This window comes from Micromys minutus, assembly GCF_963924665.1.
Source record: "Micromys minutus genome assembly, chromosome: 8".
NCBI lineage: Eukaryota > Metazoa > Chordata > Mammalia > Rodentia > Muridae > Micromys > Micromys minutus.
The window spans coordinates 32,455,711-32,471,570 of NC_137977.1; the positions used below are offsets into that span (position 1 = coordinate 32,455,711).

Genomic DNA, 15,860 nt, shown 5'->3' on the forward strand with positions numbered 1-15,860 from the left:
ATGAGAACTAAAGGCAACAACTCCCCCTCTCCCCGATCTGGCCATAGCAGTTCAGCTGTGAGGAACAGGATCTCCTGAGCCTTCTTCCATCCATGTCTGGCTGGTGATGGCATATTTTTGCAGGCCCTGGAAAGATCTGGATTTGTGGTTTTGTATTCAACCTTTTCCCTATCTCCTGGATTGTGCTTTCTTTTTGCCCCCATCTGCAGCATTCCCTGAGACTTATAGTGGGTAGGAAAAATGTCTTGTATTATTCTCAGTACACTACATAGTCTTAAGTCTCCGCATTCGTGGCAGAGACTTCTCTAAGATGAAGAGTGGTTGTCTATGGGTTAAAACATATTTAGAAGGCAACTCAATGCTATGCCAACTTAGCTACATAACAGAAAAGGACCTGGGACCTCAACCATCATGGACTTTTGAGTAAGAATATATCTATCGCCAGGTTTAGATCCTCTGATGTGGACCTCAAATACAGTCTGTGAGAGATCTTCAAATCTCCCCGTTTTGTGTATTCAGCTTAGCTCCCGTAGAGGCCCAAAGCTATAAAGAGCCCGGATGAAAACCAATGCCTCAAAGGATGGGTCTGGTAGATGTAGGTAATATGGGAAGTAGAGACAGGGGACCCTGGGGGGGGGGTCTTCTCGCCACTGCATGGGGTTTAGAACTTAAAGATGAGGAAGCTGTTCTCCAGTCCTGCTGTATCCAATGAGAACTCTACCACACACCTCTGCTCTGTGCAAAGCTGATTGTCTAATTACTGACCTTAAGCAAGTTGTTTCTTTAAGTTATAGATCTATGATTTTTTTAAGTCAAATTTGGAAACATTCTAGCATTTAAGGTTTTTTGAATGCTTTTTCAGCCTTTGAAACTCCAAATCATGACATTAGGATTCTGAACACTGCCCCAGTCCATGTATGGCGTTTTCATTTTCAAAATTCATTTCTTTTTGCATTTCATCTTGTATAAGCTTCTACTGCTGTCTTCAAGCTCATGAACCTTTTCTGTAATGCGCCGTCTCATCTCACTTCTTCCTATGTAAAAGCTGAGTCCACACCTTCCACTCAACATGCTTACTCTTTCTTCTATTCATTTTGAGCATAAGTGTTATAAGAATACAACTGTCAGGCCTGGTGATGGTGGTCCATGCCTTTATTTTCAGCACTCAGGAGACAGGCAGGCAGATCTTTGTGAGTTCGAGGCCAGCCTGGTCTTCTAGGACAGCCAGGGCTACACAAAGAGAAACCTGGTCTCCAAGGAAGAAAAGGAAAAGTAGCTGTTTATGACTTCATCTCCTTATACTTTGACCTATGAACTCCACCCATGCTGATCTCCTAGAAACCTCTGTCTTCTTTCCCCGAGTCTCCTCTCTGTGAGGTGGTTCAGGAAGTCTCCAAGGAGCAAGACAAGAAATTGCTCATCTCATTTTTCTTTCATTGTCTCAGAGTCCACTTCCCATTCCCTGATATTTAATGTCTAGATAGCCACCAGCCTACAGACTTCACTAAAGTTTTAATGTTTTCTTGAAGAAAATAAATCCAGTCTTCACAACTCTGTCATGGTACAGGTGGAGATTGAGAGAAGCAGAGGCAGGCAGATCCCTGAGTTTGAGGCTAATCTGGTCAACGCTCTGTTGTGATGGGTACATCACACTGTTATTTTCAGTCTAGGTATGACACCTTGTCCTCCACGTTCCTTATGCCAAAAACTTGCTAAGTACCTTAGACACCTCACTTTCTGGAAATGGTTTCCTGCTTCTTTGCGCGATCATCTTCCTATTTCACTTGTTAGGCCTGTTGGTTAAACCCAGCAGCAACTGGGTCTAGTCCCAATACTTTTGGTAAAGAATTGCATGCTGTCAGAAAGCTCGCTACTTCTAAATGCTCCCAGTAACTTCTAGAAATTCTAGGGAAAGTGTGCTCAGGTAGTAGCAGCTTAACCTTCCACTTTTAACTTTCCCACCACAACAAATACATGTTGTGTGTGGCTTTGCTACCCCTCCTAAGCTCCAGGAACACAGTGCTACCAGCCCCCATCTAGGTTCTCTCAGATCCATGGATGAAACACACACACACACACACACACACACACACACACACACACACACACACACTTTTAATTCATTTACAACCCACCTTACTGACTCAATTGCTGAGCACTATTAATCTCCCACAGCTAGCATGTCCTTCCCAATAGCTCAACACCTCTCAACTTGTCCCAGCTTCGGTTGCTCAGCCACCTTCAGTCCCAGTTCAACAGCCCAACTTCCCACCTGGAGAAGCAACTCAAGGCCACTCCACCAGAGATTTCACATGGTTGGATGGCTTTTCTCCCTCCAAAGCATGGCCAACACTCTTTTCCTCTCTCTCTCCTGTGTCTCTTAGCCTGCCTGCGGTGACCCAGAAGTCCCACCTATCCTTCCACCCAGCAACTGGCCCATGGCATCTCTACTGATAGATCAAGAACCAATTCCACTCCTACAACTCACCTTTTCTGTCCAACCAACCAATCAATACCTCTTCTCCCAGACTTATAAAGTTATAAGTTGAACAAAACTATAACAATCATGTAAATTACAAAGTATGATATACAATTAACGTCCAGCATGGTCTACAGCTGCCGTATAAAGAGCCACTGCAGACGAAAAGAGCAAACAAGTGTGAGCAGTAGTGTTGCCAGCATTACTGACCTAACATCAGGCACTCTGCAGCTGGAGCTGAGATCAAGATGCAAGATGAGGACAAGAAACCAAGCCACCAATCTTTCACAATGCCACGGAGCAGTGACTTTGTCACGGTATATAAAGTCTCAAGTGAAGGCAAGCATGACTTTCTTAGGAAGCAATTTGGCAAGAGCTACCAGAATATGAAATGGGCAAATGTTTGTCCCAACAATTCCATATCTGTAAACTTAGCATACAGAAACATACAAATAGTGGTATATTTTAGGAATCTTACAGCAACACATTTGTAACTGAAAATCAAGGCACCAATGGTAACTTAGGCAATACTCAACAATCATTAAAATACACATATTAAGATGTTTGAATCACAGAGTTACAAAACATTACAGAATATATAGTATCTCGGCATATAGTGAGTGCAACATGCAAAAGCTCGAGACAGATCAAACTATATATTTAAGAAGTTGGAAATATGTGAATAATTAGAGAACATCCCAAAGTACTTAGCTAAAAGTCCTGTTTCTCACTGAATTCAGATGCTGCCTTTATCTAATTATAATGTGCTACTAGAACTACTTTCAACACTTCGTTCCCTAGTTTTATTAGACTTTTCCAATACCAAACTTTTAGCTCATTTAGCAATATATCACAAATGCCACTGTGTCTTTGATACTTGTATCACACTATATAAATGTAGCATAAACAGCATCTTTCTCTATGACTTAAAATACATCAGAAGATCCTTGAGACACAATATGGTGTATTTGTGTGCTTCATCTCCACGGGAGATATGGAACTGCCTAAGCAAAGCATGTACGCACTATAATTCTGATAGCTTTGCCATCATACTCAGTGTCTAGTGGGGCTGGTTTCTTCACACTTTTCCGGTTTTCATGCACACTCTAGTATGTTCTCTTAAATGAGAACACACATGTTGTTTATTGCAGTGGTAGTAAATTTACAAACTAACCCAAGAAACTGCTTTAATGTTATCTTCCTAATAACAATAAGGCACATCCTTGTTTGAGTCTATTTTGTCTCCCAGGAGTTTTCTTTCTTCAAAACTGGATTCTCTCATGTAGGTTTTTAAGATATGTCTCACTGAGTCATACGAGAGTCTTTCTGTCTCCGTAATCACAAGAAGAGGTCTTGTGGTTTGTCTTCTAAACTGTTTGGTTTATCAGATAGATAGATATGAATGTAGATAGATATAGATATATGAAGTCTTTAAGTAAACATTTTTATTGAATTATATTTACAATACAGCACAGTACGCAAAGCATGATTGATACTCATAAGATGTTGAATGCACCCATGTAACCAGCACCTAAATCAAAAACAAACACTACCAGCACCAGAGAGCCCTGTGTTCTCTTATAGGGCAAAAAAGCCAAGTAAAACCCAGTATATTCCACATGGCTGCACTTGCACAGAGCAGACGCTGTACACAGACAGGTGGCCCTAGCGGGTCATTGAGCCAGTCCTGATAGCACTTATTTTTGGGCAGGGAGAAAGTGGCTGAAAGAGAGAGGTTTCTGACAATACTCAGCACTATCTGAAGCTGTGGAAACGAAGGCCTTATGCCCAGGTCTGCTAAATCCTACTGCTGCCTGTAGGATAACTACTGCAGCTACGTAGCTTCTTTTATGGTTTGGTTTTTCAAGTAGATGATCCTATTCCCCAAGTCTGAACTCTTCCTGATCCATGCCTGCTGTCACTTCCTTGGTGAAAAGGTCTAGCATGCTGTTAAGTAGTACAGGAGGCAGTAAGCACAGCCTGGCTTTGTCAGAAAGGCTCTTTGGTTTCAATGGTAAGAAGCTTGCCTCTAGGGAAGAGCTGCCATGTCAGTGAATCATATATCAGTTTCTAATAGGAATGCTTAATTCTATCAAACCATGTCTTTTAGCATCATATTAAGATTATCTAAAATTGAATTATCCTTGCACGCCTAATATAAACTCAAATGAGCCATGATTTTATTCTTTCTTTCAAGTGGTGCTGGGTTGTGGGCCTAACTAATCACTGAATAACTTGTATTGATACTTATGTATTTGCAGATGTGTGGAGGCCCGAGGTCAACCTCAGTTGTTCTTCAGCTTTTTGCACTGGGATAAAATTTATTATTTGTATGTGTGGGCACATGTGCCATGAGCATGCATATGGAGGTCATAGGACAACTCTGTGGAGTTGGTTTTCTCCCTCCTCTTGACATGGGTTCTAGGACATCTAATTAAGGTTGCCAGGCCTGTATGCCAAGAACCTCCCTAACTGAAACAGCTCATCTGCCCCATCTTATTTTCTAGACAGGGACGACGGGGATTTGAAGCTCAGCTGTTATTGCCAGGCTGGTTAACCAACACACTCCAGCCATCTGCCTCTTTCTGCCTTCTCTGTGCTGGGGACAAGTGCTCAGCATCAAGACCAGTTTTTTATTTGAGTGCTACAGATCAACCTCAGGCCTTTTTGATAGAGTTTGGCCCCACTCTCTGGAGACAGTAGCAAGCCAGACTTACCTAAAATCTCCTTTTCACACAATCTTTACTGTGTTTTTCGAATCATTGTTGTTATACCAACTTTACAAAGTAAATACAGAAAAAAAATTTATGTAGTAATTTAAGATTCAAGATCCTTTTTCTAGCCTCAGGAATTACTAAAGCAACACGGGGTTCTTCAATCTTCACGTCTGTACTATGGTCTTATGTTTGCATTTCCCCATGGCTGCTGTAGTCTCTGTACTAACTTTTATCAGTTAGTATTTTCTCTAAACACCTCATCTTTGAATTTGTGTGAGATTTCTCAGGCCCTGGAAAGTTGTTTAACCACCCATTCTCCTTCTCACTTAAAGTTTCCCACATGTCTCTCCTGTCTCTTAAAGAGGTGAGCTAATGAGTTATTTCCCTGAGCATCCTGACCATGCCAAGAAGCTTTTGAATTTTCTGGTTTTAGAATATTTGCCTCTTGCTTTCATCTTTTCTGCCTCCTTTCTCTGCTTTGTTTTGTTTTGCTCCTTGCCCCACTTTTGAGACCATGGGCATCACTGCAAACACTACATGGTACTATCTTTTCAAGGGTGAGGTCCAGGGGCCTTGCATGTGCCTTCTGTGAGGAGCTGCTCTGCCTATTTTACCTTTAGGAACCAGCTGCACTCTTACATCTTTAACTAAAGTCACGGTTTTGAAGGAAAGGCTGCTCTAGAAAATGGCTCCATCTTTCCAGCTCCCTCCATTCCCTGTGATGTAAATGAATATGTATGCCTATATGTATGCACCTATATTTACAGGCTTTTACTCCCAACGTTTATTTAGTTGTCTCTTTTTTATGTCTCATGCCTACCCTGTCCGATCTGGATTCAATTCTAGCTTTATCTCATTAATATCAAAAAGTATATCGTATCCAGCCAGGCCTTCCACCATTCCAACACTCACCAGCCCGCTGACAGGATTCTGTAGAGCTCTTCTGAGTTTCAGCCATTATGTTTGGATTGGCCCACTATCCTTCGAATTGAGAACATGGCAATGCCACAGTTCTCCCATTTGCAAGGTGTCAGACTACGCTGCTTTCTCCTACATCCTCCGCTCATCTGCTCTTTCAGTTGTATTCTGAGACTCGTGGGGTGACTCCTGTCACCTAGGTCTACAGTGACCATGGCTATACTTGCTCTCCTTTTGTTACAGGGACAGTTAAAAATAACTAAATAAATAAAACCACACCATTGGTAGCATCTTCCTTCAGTTTAAACCCTACTTCATCTTATCAGTGGCAGAACTGGGTCCAAGATCATGCTGCTCAATGGGCAGATTAACTGCAAATCATCTTAGCTTCAGGCGACCTCCTTCTCTGTCTATCTTCTTAAACTATGACCATTGTCAGCAAAATTTATATTTCAACTTAACTACATATATCTATGTATGTTAAAACCTAATAAAAACAAATACTACAGGTCTAACCTAAAAATGTAGGTGACACATGTTTCTTGCTACTATTCTTCAGAAAGTACAGTAAGAGGGGAGAGGCTGGTGAGGAGTAAACGGAGCTGTGTGTCTGAACTGTGTGCTTTCCCTCTTACCATGCCACTACTTCTAGGAAACATTACATATGTTGCTTATAATTTATGAATAAATACTTTCCTTATACTAACTATTTAAGAAAAGCTAGAAACAATTTTCCCATACTTCATAACAACTCAGTAGTTTTTGGTTGGTTTCTATGAAACATAAACATTCACTGGTCCATAAAGTATATGGAACCTTAACTCTTAGCTATATTAAGATTATTCTGCCATTAATATTCCTTTGCTAGTAAATTATTCAAAAGTGTGAAAATATAAATTACTTTTATGGTATAAATCTATTTTGTAACCACTTTTTGTTGTTTTTTGAGATAAAATTTCTCTGAATAGCCCTGGCTGTTCTGGAACTCAACTTGTAGACCAGGCTGGCCTTGAACTTAGAGACCCACCACCTCCTGACAATAACCATGTTTCTTAGTTTTTAACAACTATGACAACTCAGGAAAAGCACTGGCTTTGGAATACTCCTACAGCATTTCAGCATGTTACTTCAGCTCATAATGTCTAGGAGATAACCCAGTTTGAGACGGAAATGTTGTTATGTTAGAACTTAAATAGAAACAAGTGGAAAAACTCGTGAGAGGATAACATTTCTTGGCAAAACTTTCCTCTCCACCACTGGAAGACTTATTTCTAATTAGGATTTGGTTGGTTTGTTAGTTTGGGGGCCAAGGATCAAAACCAGGGCCTTGTGCACATCAGGCAGTGAGCTAGACTACACTACAAACTCAAGTCTAAAAGCAAGCTTGCCGATAAAAGATGTAGTTTTTAACCATATGCCAGGTTTCCCTTTAGAAGAACTGTTATGTAGGAAATATCTCTTTAATTTAGGAAAATACTATTGTCTATCCAGGGACACTAGTAATTTATCTTTTACAATGATGTCTGTTGATTAATAATACAACTCTTATTAGTACCAAAACGAACACATCCATTTCCTCTACCGAAGAAATGTCCTTCTTGCCACCAAGTCATAGATGTGATTTAATGTGACATGTTGGTTGCTAACAAAGAATTTTTATACCGTCTCCTTTTGGTTGTTAGTTCACAGAATTAAGACAAAAACAAAAACAAAAACCCAAGACAATGAGTAAGTGAAACCTTAGATAGATTATCCCTCTAAATGAATTTCCCTCCCACTTAGCCAAAAATATAAAAATATAAATGACTATGTATACTTCAGTGGTTCTGTTTATATTTAAAGATTTACCAAACTTAAAAACATTAGAAAAGTATTTACAGGTTGAGTATCACTATCCAAAATGCTTGGAACCAAAAGTAATGTTTCAGATTTTAGATTCTGTTTTCAGACTTTACATATACACTTTACCATGTGGATAGGACTTCGGTGTAAATACTGAATGCATTTATTTCATACCCTTTATTCACTAGTTTTGAGTAGTTTTATACACTATTTACAGTGTCTCTGAAACTTATCTGTGACCTATCACATAAAGAGTGGAATTTTCCAATTGTGCCAAGCTGTCAGTTAAAAAATTTAGATGCTGGAGCATTTCAGATACTGGATTTTATTATTATTTTTGTTGTTGTTTTGTTTTCCCAGACAGGGTCTCATTATATAGCTCTGGCAGGCCTGAAACTCACTCTGTAGACCAGACTGGCCTTGATCTCAAAGAGACTTGGCTGCCTCGGCCTCCTGAGTACTGGGACTAAAGGCATGTGCCAATATGCCTGACCCAGATATTGAATTTTGGATTAAGGATGCTCAACCTGGTAGATGGGAGATAAAGCAGCTAACTATACTGTTCACAAAACACCAAAAAAAAAAAAAAAAAAAAAACCTAGGCAACTAAAAATAACTCAGCTGTAGCCATACAAGTAAAATTAACAGTTTTTCAGAAGAATAAAACACTGAATGTCTTTTCTCTAGATAGCAAAGATCACTTCTTCCCTTGCTCCACACAAATGGCAGTCAATAATTTGGGATTAAAACAAAATACAACAGGTATTCACCTAAGGAATCTGTAATAAGGACACATAACTTTTTTATTCATAATTAAACAGTTCAATTACTTTTCCCTCAATTAGAAAACTGTAGTATCAGTTAAGCCTACTTTTTTCTTATATGAACTTTTAATTTTTATCTGTATAAGTTACATAAGTCTAGTTGGCACACCTTAAGAATAACACAAAATATGTTATTCTTTAAGAAAATTATGAGACAATCTATTTTTAAAGAATAATCCCAAATACTTAATTCAATAAACAAATTTCTTACCATCAGCAGTAGAGGTTTTTTTTTTTTTTAAGAGAGATCATTATTAAATGCTCACCTGAAGATTATCAATGCCATATGAAGTGTAAACTTGTTTTGAAGATTTGTGTCCATTTTGTAAGCCAGAACTTGTACTTAGGGTTTGAAGAAGATAACCTACAAACATTTAGTCAATCTGACCCATGAAACGTCTCAGAAACACAGTATAAACAGTTAAGACCCATACCAGAGTCCTGCTGATGTCCAAACTTCAACACGGATTTTCTTGAAATCCAGTACAGTGGTTACTGGCTCAAGAGCACATCCTGAAGTATCAGCAGTGCACGCCTTTGACTTTACGACTACCCCTTAAAGAAGAGCACACTTGGTTACACATGGCTTTTAACCTTGAGCTACACTTATGCTACAAACCCATTACCCCAGGGTTAGTCAAGTGGAAAAATGGGCATTGTCTGAGCACTGTTTAGAGTCCTTGGTCTTCCAGCTCTGATGGAGATCTCGGAGGCGCTCAGAAGTCCGTGTGCTTACATTCAGAGCAGGATGAACTTTACAAATTCCACTCTCTTCCATTAGTGACAGGCCGCAGATCCCGAAGTATGCATGCAAAGCATCTGGAAAGGCATTTGAAGCCACGATCAGCATTCTTACTTATACACACTGCAAAGTCTCTACAGCAAATTACTACATTTAAAATTAAAGAAATGCTGGTTTGTGAAAGACTTAGCTTAATTTCAAACACTATTTTTAAAAGTCCTATCAAATTCATGTATTTTACTATAAAAATTACTATTAGAATACATCACGAATTTCTTGCCTATATTCTCTACAGATCTGTACTGCAATACTTTCTGCTGACTACAAAATACAGGGGGAAATTATATAATAATTTTTCTTTCATTTCCAATTTTGTTTTTGTGGTGCTAACTGGATCCAGGACCTTCTAGATGTTCACCATGTCCTTTACCAGAGTCTTAGAAAAATTTCTAAACCTGAAAAAAAAAAAAAAAGCTTCTGAAACCAACCAGAAGCACCTGCCTGCCCACCTGAGCTTTGTCTCCACATATTCTAGGTATACACCAATGCTGTGTGCGGTGAGAGAAGCAGAGGCCACCTGGAGTGCTGTGCAGCTTCTGACCTGACAGACAGCACAAACTCACTTCCTACGTGGCTAGGAACCACCTGTGTTCTAGCCTTACCAGTCTCCCACTTAGAGGGATCGTAGTCATGAAAACGCATGGCCTCTGCCTGCCTGAGAACCTTATATAGTCTTCTCAAGTGCTCAGAACTCTTCAATTATAGGACACTTAAAAAAAAAAAAGTTTCACAGCAGCCAAGAATGTGTTTCTATTTTTGAAATGTCCAGCATTTAAGATCCTAAAAGCTATTAAAGTTCAAAATATGTTCTCAAGTCTAACTTTGTCACAAGCTAAATGGCTCACTTTCCTCTAATTTTCAGAGTAAAAGAATAATTTTCCCCCTGTTCCTTAAAGTTACTCTAAAATTACAAGGTGAACAAGGCAGTATTAACCTTGTTTGGAAATCAAAAATCTTTCAAGAAAAAAAGAGCACTGGTTGCTCTCCCAAGCTGAACCATCCACAGCTCATAAGCATCCGTGCCTGCAGTTCCAGGGGAGCTGACAGCTTTCTGTGGCATCTGCAGGCACAGCATGCATGTGGTACACTGACATACAACAGGCAAAATATCCACACACACAAAATAAAGGTGAAAAGAAAGAGATGAACAGCAAGGGGTGTAACACATAATGAGAACAGTATCAACTGGATCTTGTAGAAAATCTAAATCTCCCCATATGAAATTTTTTTTCCTTAAAAGAAGTTTTGTAAAAGCCAGAAATCTGTTAATTTGAAACCTTCAATCATTAAACCAGAGCAAAACTACTCAAGGAGTCTAAAACCCAAAGCCCTCTTCTGTAGACAGTGATATATTCTCCACAAGAATAAGAGAAGCCCAGAGTCAAATCTGCTACTAATCTCACTAAAATAGTTAAGGCGCTCATCTGGGAGACAGTAGCTCAGAGGTTTTCCTATAGGCTCACTGAGCAAACCTTGCCTTCAGACCTTCTGTTCAATGGTGAACAGGCTCCAAGTCACTGTGTCTAAGTCAGCTCATATCCACCCACATGTGGACACAAACAACTAAACTCAGCAACTGATATCTCTAGAAAAAAAGCTTCAAGAATTTCCCTCTAAACACAGAACTGAAAGCTAGGCCTGGTGGTGGTCCACACCTTGAAGCCAGCACTTACACAGCAAGAGTAGGAGGAGTAAGAAGTCAGATCATCTATGCAGTGGTTCAAGAGGAACATGGACCATTTCATAAGATCCTGTCTCAAAAACCTAAAGCCCACAAAAATAAAACTCATGGTACCTGAATTAATTGGCATTTCGAATATATAAAATAGATTCAGAAGATTGAGTTTATTTTGGTTATTTGTTAAAATAATGCCAGGCTGATGGAAAAAAAAAGGTGGGGGGAGCCAGGACCAAAATAATCACCAGATTTCTTAGACATTAAATGTATTTACAGCTATGTGGTTATGTGTTATATATACAAAAGAAAATCTCAAAACTATTACTTTGCTTGAGAAATTTATTTGTTAAAACATATCTTGGTGTATGCTTTTGAAGTATCCCACATTTTCTTTAATACAACATGCTTTTCATAAAAACAGGTGTAATTATTCCTTTTACTTTAAGCAAAAAATACAAATTTCATGAGCATCTTCTTTATGTTTTGATTCAAGTACACACTCCAAACACAGCTCTACAGAGCTGAGCAGAAACACAGTCCCTGGTGTCATGTAATTAAGACATGATCTCTCACAATGCCACAGTAGCCATGCCTTAGTGCGAATCCTCCAATAACGTGATCAAATCCACCAGAGCGCTCCACTATTTTAGCAATGATTTTTATAGACAAGTTGCAAAAAGACTCATTTTGTTGGAGTAAATAAAAATAGGGTATGTAAAGGCTGGAGAAGAATACTAGACGGGGTGCTAATTTAGGGTGCCAGTCATATTGTCTGTAGCTACTTGGTTCCTGTGTTTTAGGTAATCAACATGAGAATCCAGAAATTAAAGTACCCGTCTAAATAAATTAACTGAATCCAGAGTAGTGGCCATTAATCCTAGCACTTGGGAAGTAGAGGCAGGTGGCTCTCTGTGGTTTGAGGACATCCTGATCTACATAGTGAATTCCAGGCCATCTGGGGGCTAAAAAGTAAGACCTTGTCTTTTTAAAAAGTAATAATAATAAGCTAACTGAAACTGCCAAAATTTATAGGCAGCAAGGAATACCTGTAATTCAGAATTTGAGAACATTTTAAAAATTAACTAAGTTAGTATATGTTCACTGTACATGAGTTGCATAAGACATTTTCATGTGTACCTTCTTTTCTCTCCAAACTGACAGTCTCTGCTGCTTTAGTTCCATATGCACATAAATAATCTTCTGTGTCTACATAAAGTCAAAGGTCCCAAACAAGAGAAAATGGGACAGGGACCTGTCTGAGCCTGGTACATTTTGCTTAATATGAGGGTCTCCAGTTCAAACATTTTCCCCCAACATAATTTCATTCTCTATGGCTGAATAAACTCCATTGGGTATATATACCTCACTTTATTTACCCATCCACTGTCTGTTGAACACATAGGCTGGGTCTTACCTAGGCTATTGAGAATGCATGGTGGCCCAAGGCTCTCTGTAGCATGGTGCCTTACGATCCTTTGGGAGAACTGGTACGGACTCTCCTGCCTTCACTGTTATGAGGTGGGACTGCAAGCATGCATCACCAGATCTGGTTTATGTTGTGCTACAGATTGAATCCAGGGCTTCAACATTCTAGCAAGCATTCCACCAACTAGCCACACTTGGGCTTGAGCAAGCCCTTGAACAATGTTTTTAGTGTGTTGTTGAATTTGGTTTTGAGATTTTTTTTTCAAACTTAGAAGTCTCTCTTGTTCCCCTTTTCTACCAAGTGGGTCCTGAGAACTGAACCCAGGTCACCAGGTCTGGCAGCAGATGTATTTATCCACTGAGTCATTTCACTGGCCTCCAGACATCATTTTTTACAAAGCATATTATTTACTATAACATTAGTGGCAGTATTTTCTATCATATACAGCTTCTGAAGAAAACATATACTTACAAAGTCTACTCAAAAGTAAAACACAGGGCTAGAGAGATGGCTCAGTGGTTAAGAGCCCTAACTGCCCTTCCAGAAGTCCTGAGTTCAATTCCCAGCAACCACGTGGTGGCTCACAACCATCTGTCATGGGATCTGATGCCCTCTTCCGGTGTGTCTGAAGACAGCTACAGTATACTCATAATAAATACATCTTTAAAAGAAAAAAAAAAGAAGTAAAATACATACTCTTTAGATTCATGTCAAATGTAATTACCTGGGTGACTGTCTGGCCATTTAGCAAATCCCCCCACAAGTCGATCTTGAGTTGATAAGATGTAATTCCTGTTCTTCTCAAAGTTAGTGTACTGGAAAATTTTCAAAAGCTAAAAACAAAATAACAAAATTAACAGGCACAAAACTTCTTACTGGCCTATGGCTCACAGTTCAGCTAATGATCACTCAGACAGACTTATTGTAGCTTACTCTCAGAGCAAATCTCTGAAGACTTGAGCACTTAAATTAACCAACTGTAGTATCTTTTTTATTTGCTTACCAAACTCATTAACAGGAAGGTTTGATATTGTCAAGATATGACTTCTACCCAGATACACCTATAGATTCAGTAAATACCTACTAAACACATGCAGAGGAACATTACTTGGGCACAAAAAGAAAAACTGTATATATATTTTAAAAAATAGATGGTTCTTAACATTATGCTAAAGGAAATAAGGAAGACACGGAGGAACAAATAGTACATGATTGTGATATATGAATGTGATAGTTTACAACGTCAACTCGACAGGATCTAGAGTCAACTTTCAACAGACCTTTGGACATGCCTCTGATGGAAGACCCACCCTAAATGTGGACAGCACTACTTCCCTCCTAGGATGGTGACTGCATAGACAGGGAAGCTAAGTGAGCCCCAGCAATCCCTGCTCTCTGCTTCCCACCTGTGGACAGATGGGATGGGCCACTCCCTGCTCCTGCTGGCAGACCTCTGTGCCACTATGGGATCTAACTCTTAAGCCTAAACAGCCCTTTCCTCCCTCAAGTTGCTTCTTTCAGGTATTTTAATAACATGATGAGATGCCCAGAAAGGACACATGGAGACAGCAAGTACAACACGGACTACAGGAAGCTGGAGAGAGGACAGTGAGAGGTCATGTGTACAATGGCCATGGTGTACATATTATTTTGGATATCATTATTACTACTGAATGGTTAAAGGCTAGACATACTGTGCTATAGTTCACCACCGTGAAAGAAAAATTCATAGGAACATTACAACAGAACAAGCTTGACTACTCAGAGCCTCTTGAGTGAAAGGAGAGATGGTCTGGTACTTCTGGGTGTGATACAACAGAAAACACTGTCATAACTTAGTGATACTTAGTGTGGAGAGTAATTACAGCTCACTTTTTAGATGTGGGATTGATACTAGTGGTGTCATTTCTTAAAGTGAACGCGGTGACTGGGAAGAGTAAGTATGAAATGATGAAGTGCGGCTCTGGGGTGGCCCTACTGATGCATGAGGGATCCATGGCGCTCAGCACACTATCCTCTCTACTTTACGTATGTCTGAACATATTTTCAAAATGTCATTAGAACTAAACAGATAGGCTATTGTCTTAATTTTAAACCAGTCTGTTTTCAGATTTGTTTCAACCACATGCATGATTTTTAAGAGGGGAAAAAAAATAGGACTGTGAAGGCTCTGTGTCTGAACGCTTGGTCATAGGGAGTAGTCTTGTTGAAGGAAGTATGTCCCCGTAAGGGCAAACTTTGAGGTCTCCTATGTTCAAGCTACACCCAGTCTGACACACAGTCCCCTTCTGCTGCCTGTGGATAAAGATGTAGAGCTTTCCACATGACCATCATGGACCGAACCTCTGAAACCATAAGCCAGCTTCAATCAAATGTTGTCCTTTTAAGAGCTCCCTTAGTCATGGTATCTTCACAGCAGTGAAATCCTAACTAACACAAGGACATGACATATAAGGTGAACACAAGCTCTGCTATGTCCAGAACATGTGCACAAAAGGTGGTTCTTAAGAGTACAGGAATTTCAAGATGAAAATTATATGAATAATGGCTCAGTGACTTCATGTGGCAAATCCAATCATTGAATTTTTTAAGTTTTAGGCAAAGCAAACAATAAAAAGAAAAATTTCAAATGGATTTCCAGTGAATGTGCAACATTATCTTTTTAAATTAGCTTCCTGTTTCTGGATTATGACTTCCTGGTTAATCTCTGTTCTAGACGCTCTAATTAGCTTTACTAACAAGATGTCTGATCTAACGGGTTAAGTAACAAGGCCTACAAACACTTTAAGCAGGTCCAGGTATCATGTAGCTTGGGCGTCTTATTACCTTGAGCGTTGCTCCCACCCAGAAGGAGTAACAGGTGTCCACAGGCTTGTTAGGTCTTCCGTGGTACCCGTTCTGCTGCCTCATTATGCACCACCTCTTTATCCTGTTCAGTTCTTTCTCTGAAAAAACTTCTTCCAGTTTACCCATCAGGCACAGTGACGCAATGCCACAAAAGGTGGATCCTCCTGATGATCAAAACACAAACTGTATGTCTATGGGCCTATGAAAGCAGCACGACATGTCGGGAGAGGGGAACAGTCCCATTAGCCTACAGGACAATGAAATAAAGTTCAGTAACAAACTCAGAATACTGTAACAAAGTCTCCCATGTCAACTGGCAAAACAGAA

The 15,860-nt window shown here is 39.6% G+C and overlaps 1 protein-coding gene across 1 annotated transcript in view; it reads right to left on the bottom strand.

Annotated features, from left to right (window-relative positions):
- Window positions 1–8,508: 8,508 nt before the first annotated feature.
- PGGT1B (protein geranylgeranyltransferase type I subunit beta) overlaps window positions 8,509–15,860 on the bottom strand; it is a gene marked incomplete at its 5' end in the record, with an annotated part of 29,250 nt that continues 21,898 nt past the window's right edge. Inside the window, 3 exons of the mRNA XM_080920498.1 lie at window positions 8,509–9,599; window positions 13,411–13,519; window positions 15,513–15,697. Coding sequence (XP_080776624.1) covers window positions 9,418–9,599; window positions 13,411–13,519; window positions 15,513–15,697 — 476 coding nt within the window. The 3' untranslated portion in view covers window positions 8,509–9,417. The remainder of the gene's footprint in view (window positions 9,600–13,410; window positions 13,520–15,512; window positions 15,698–15,860) is intronic.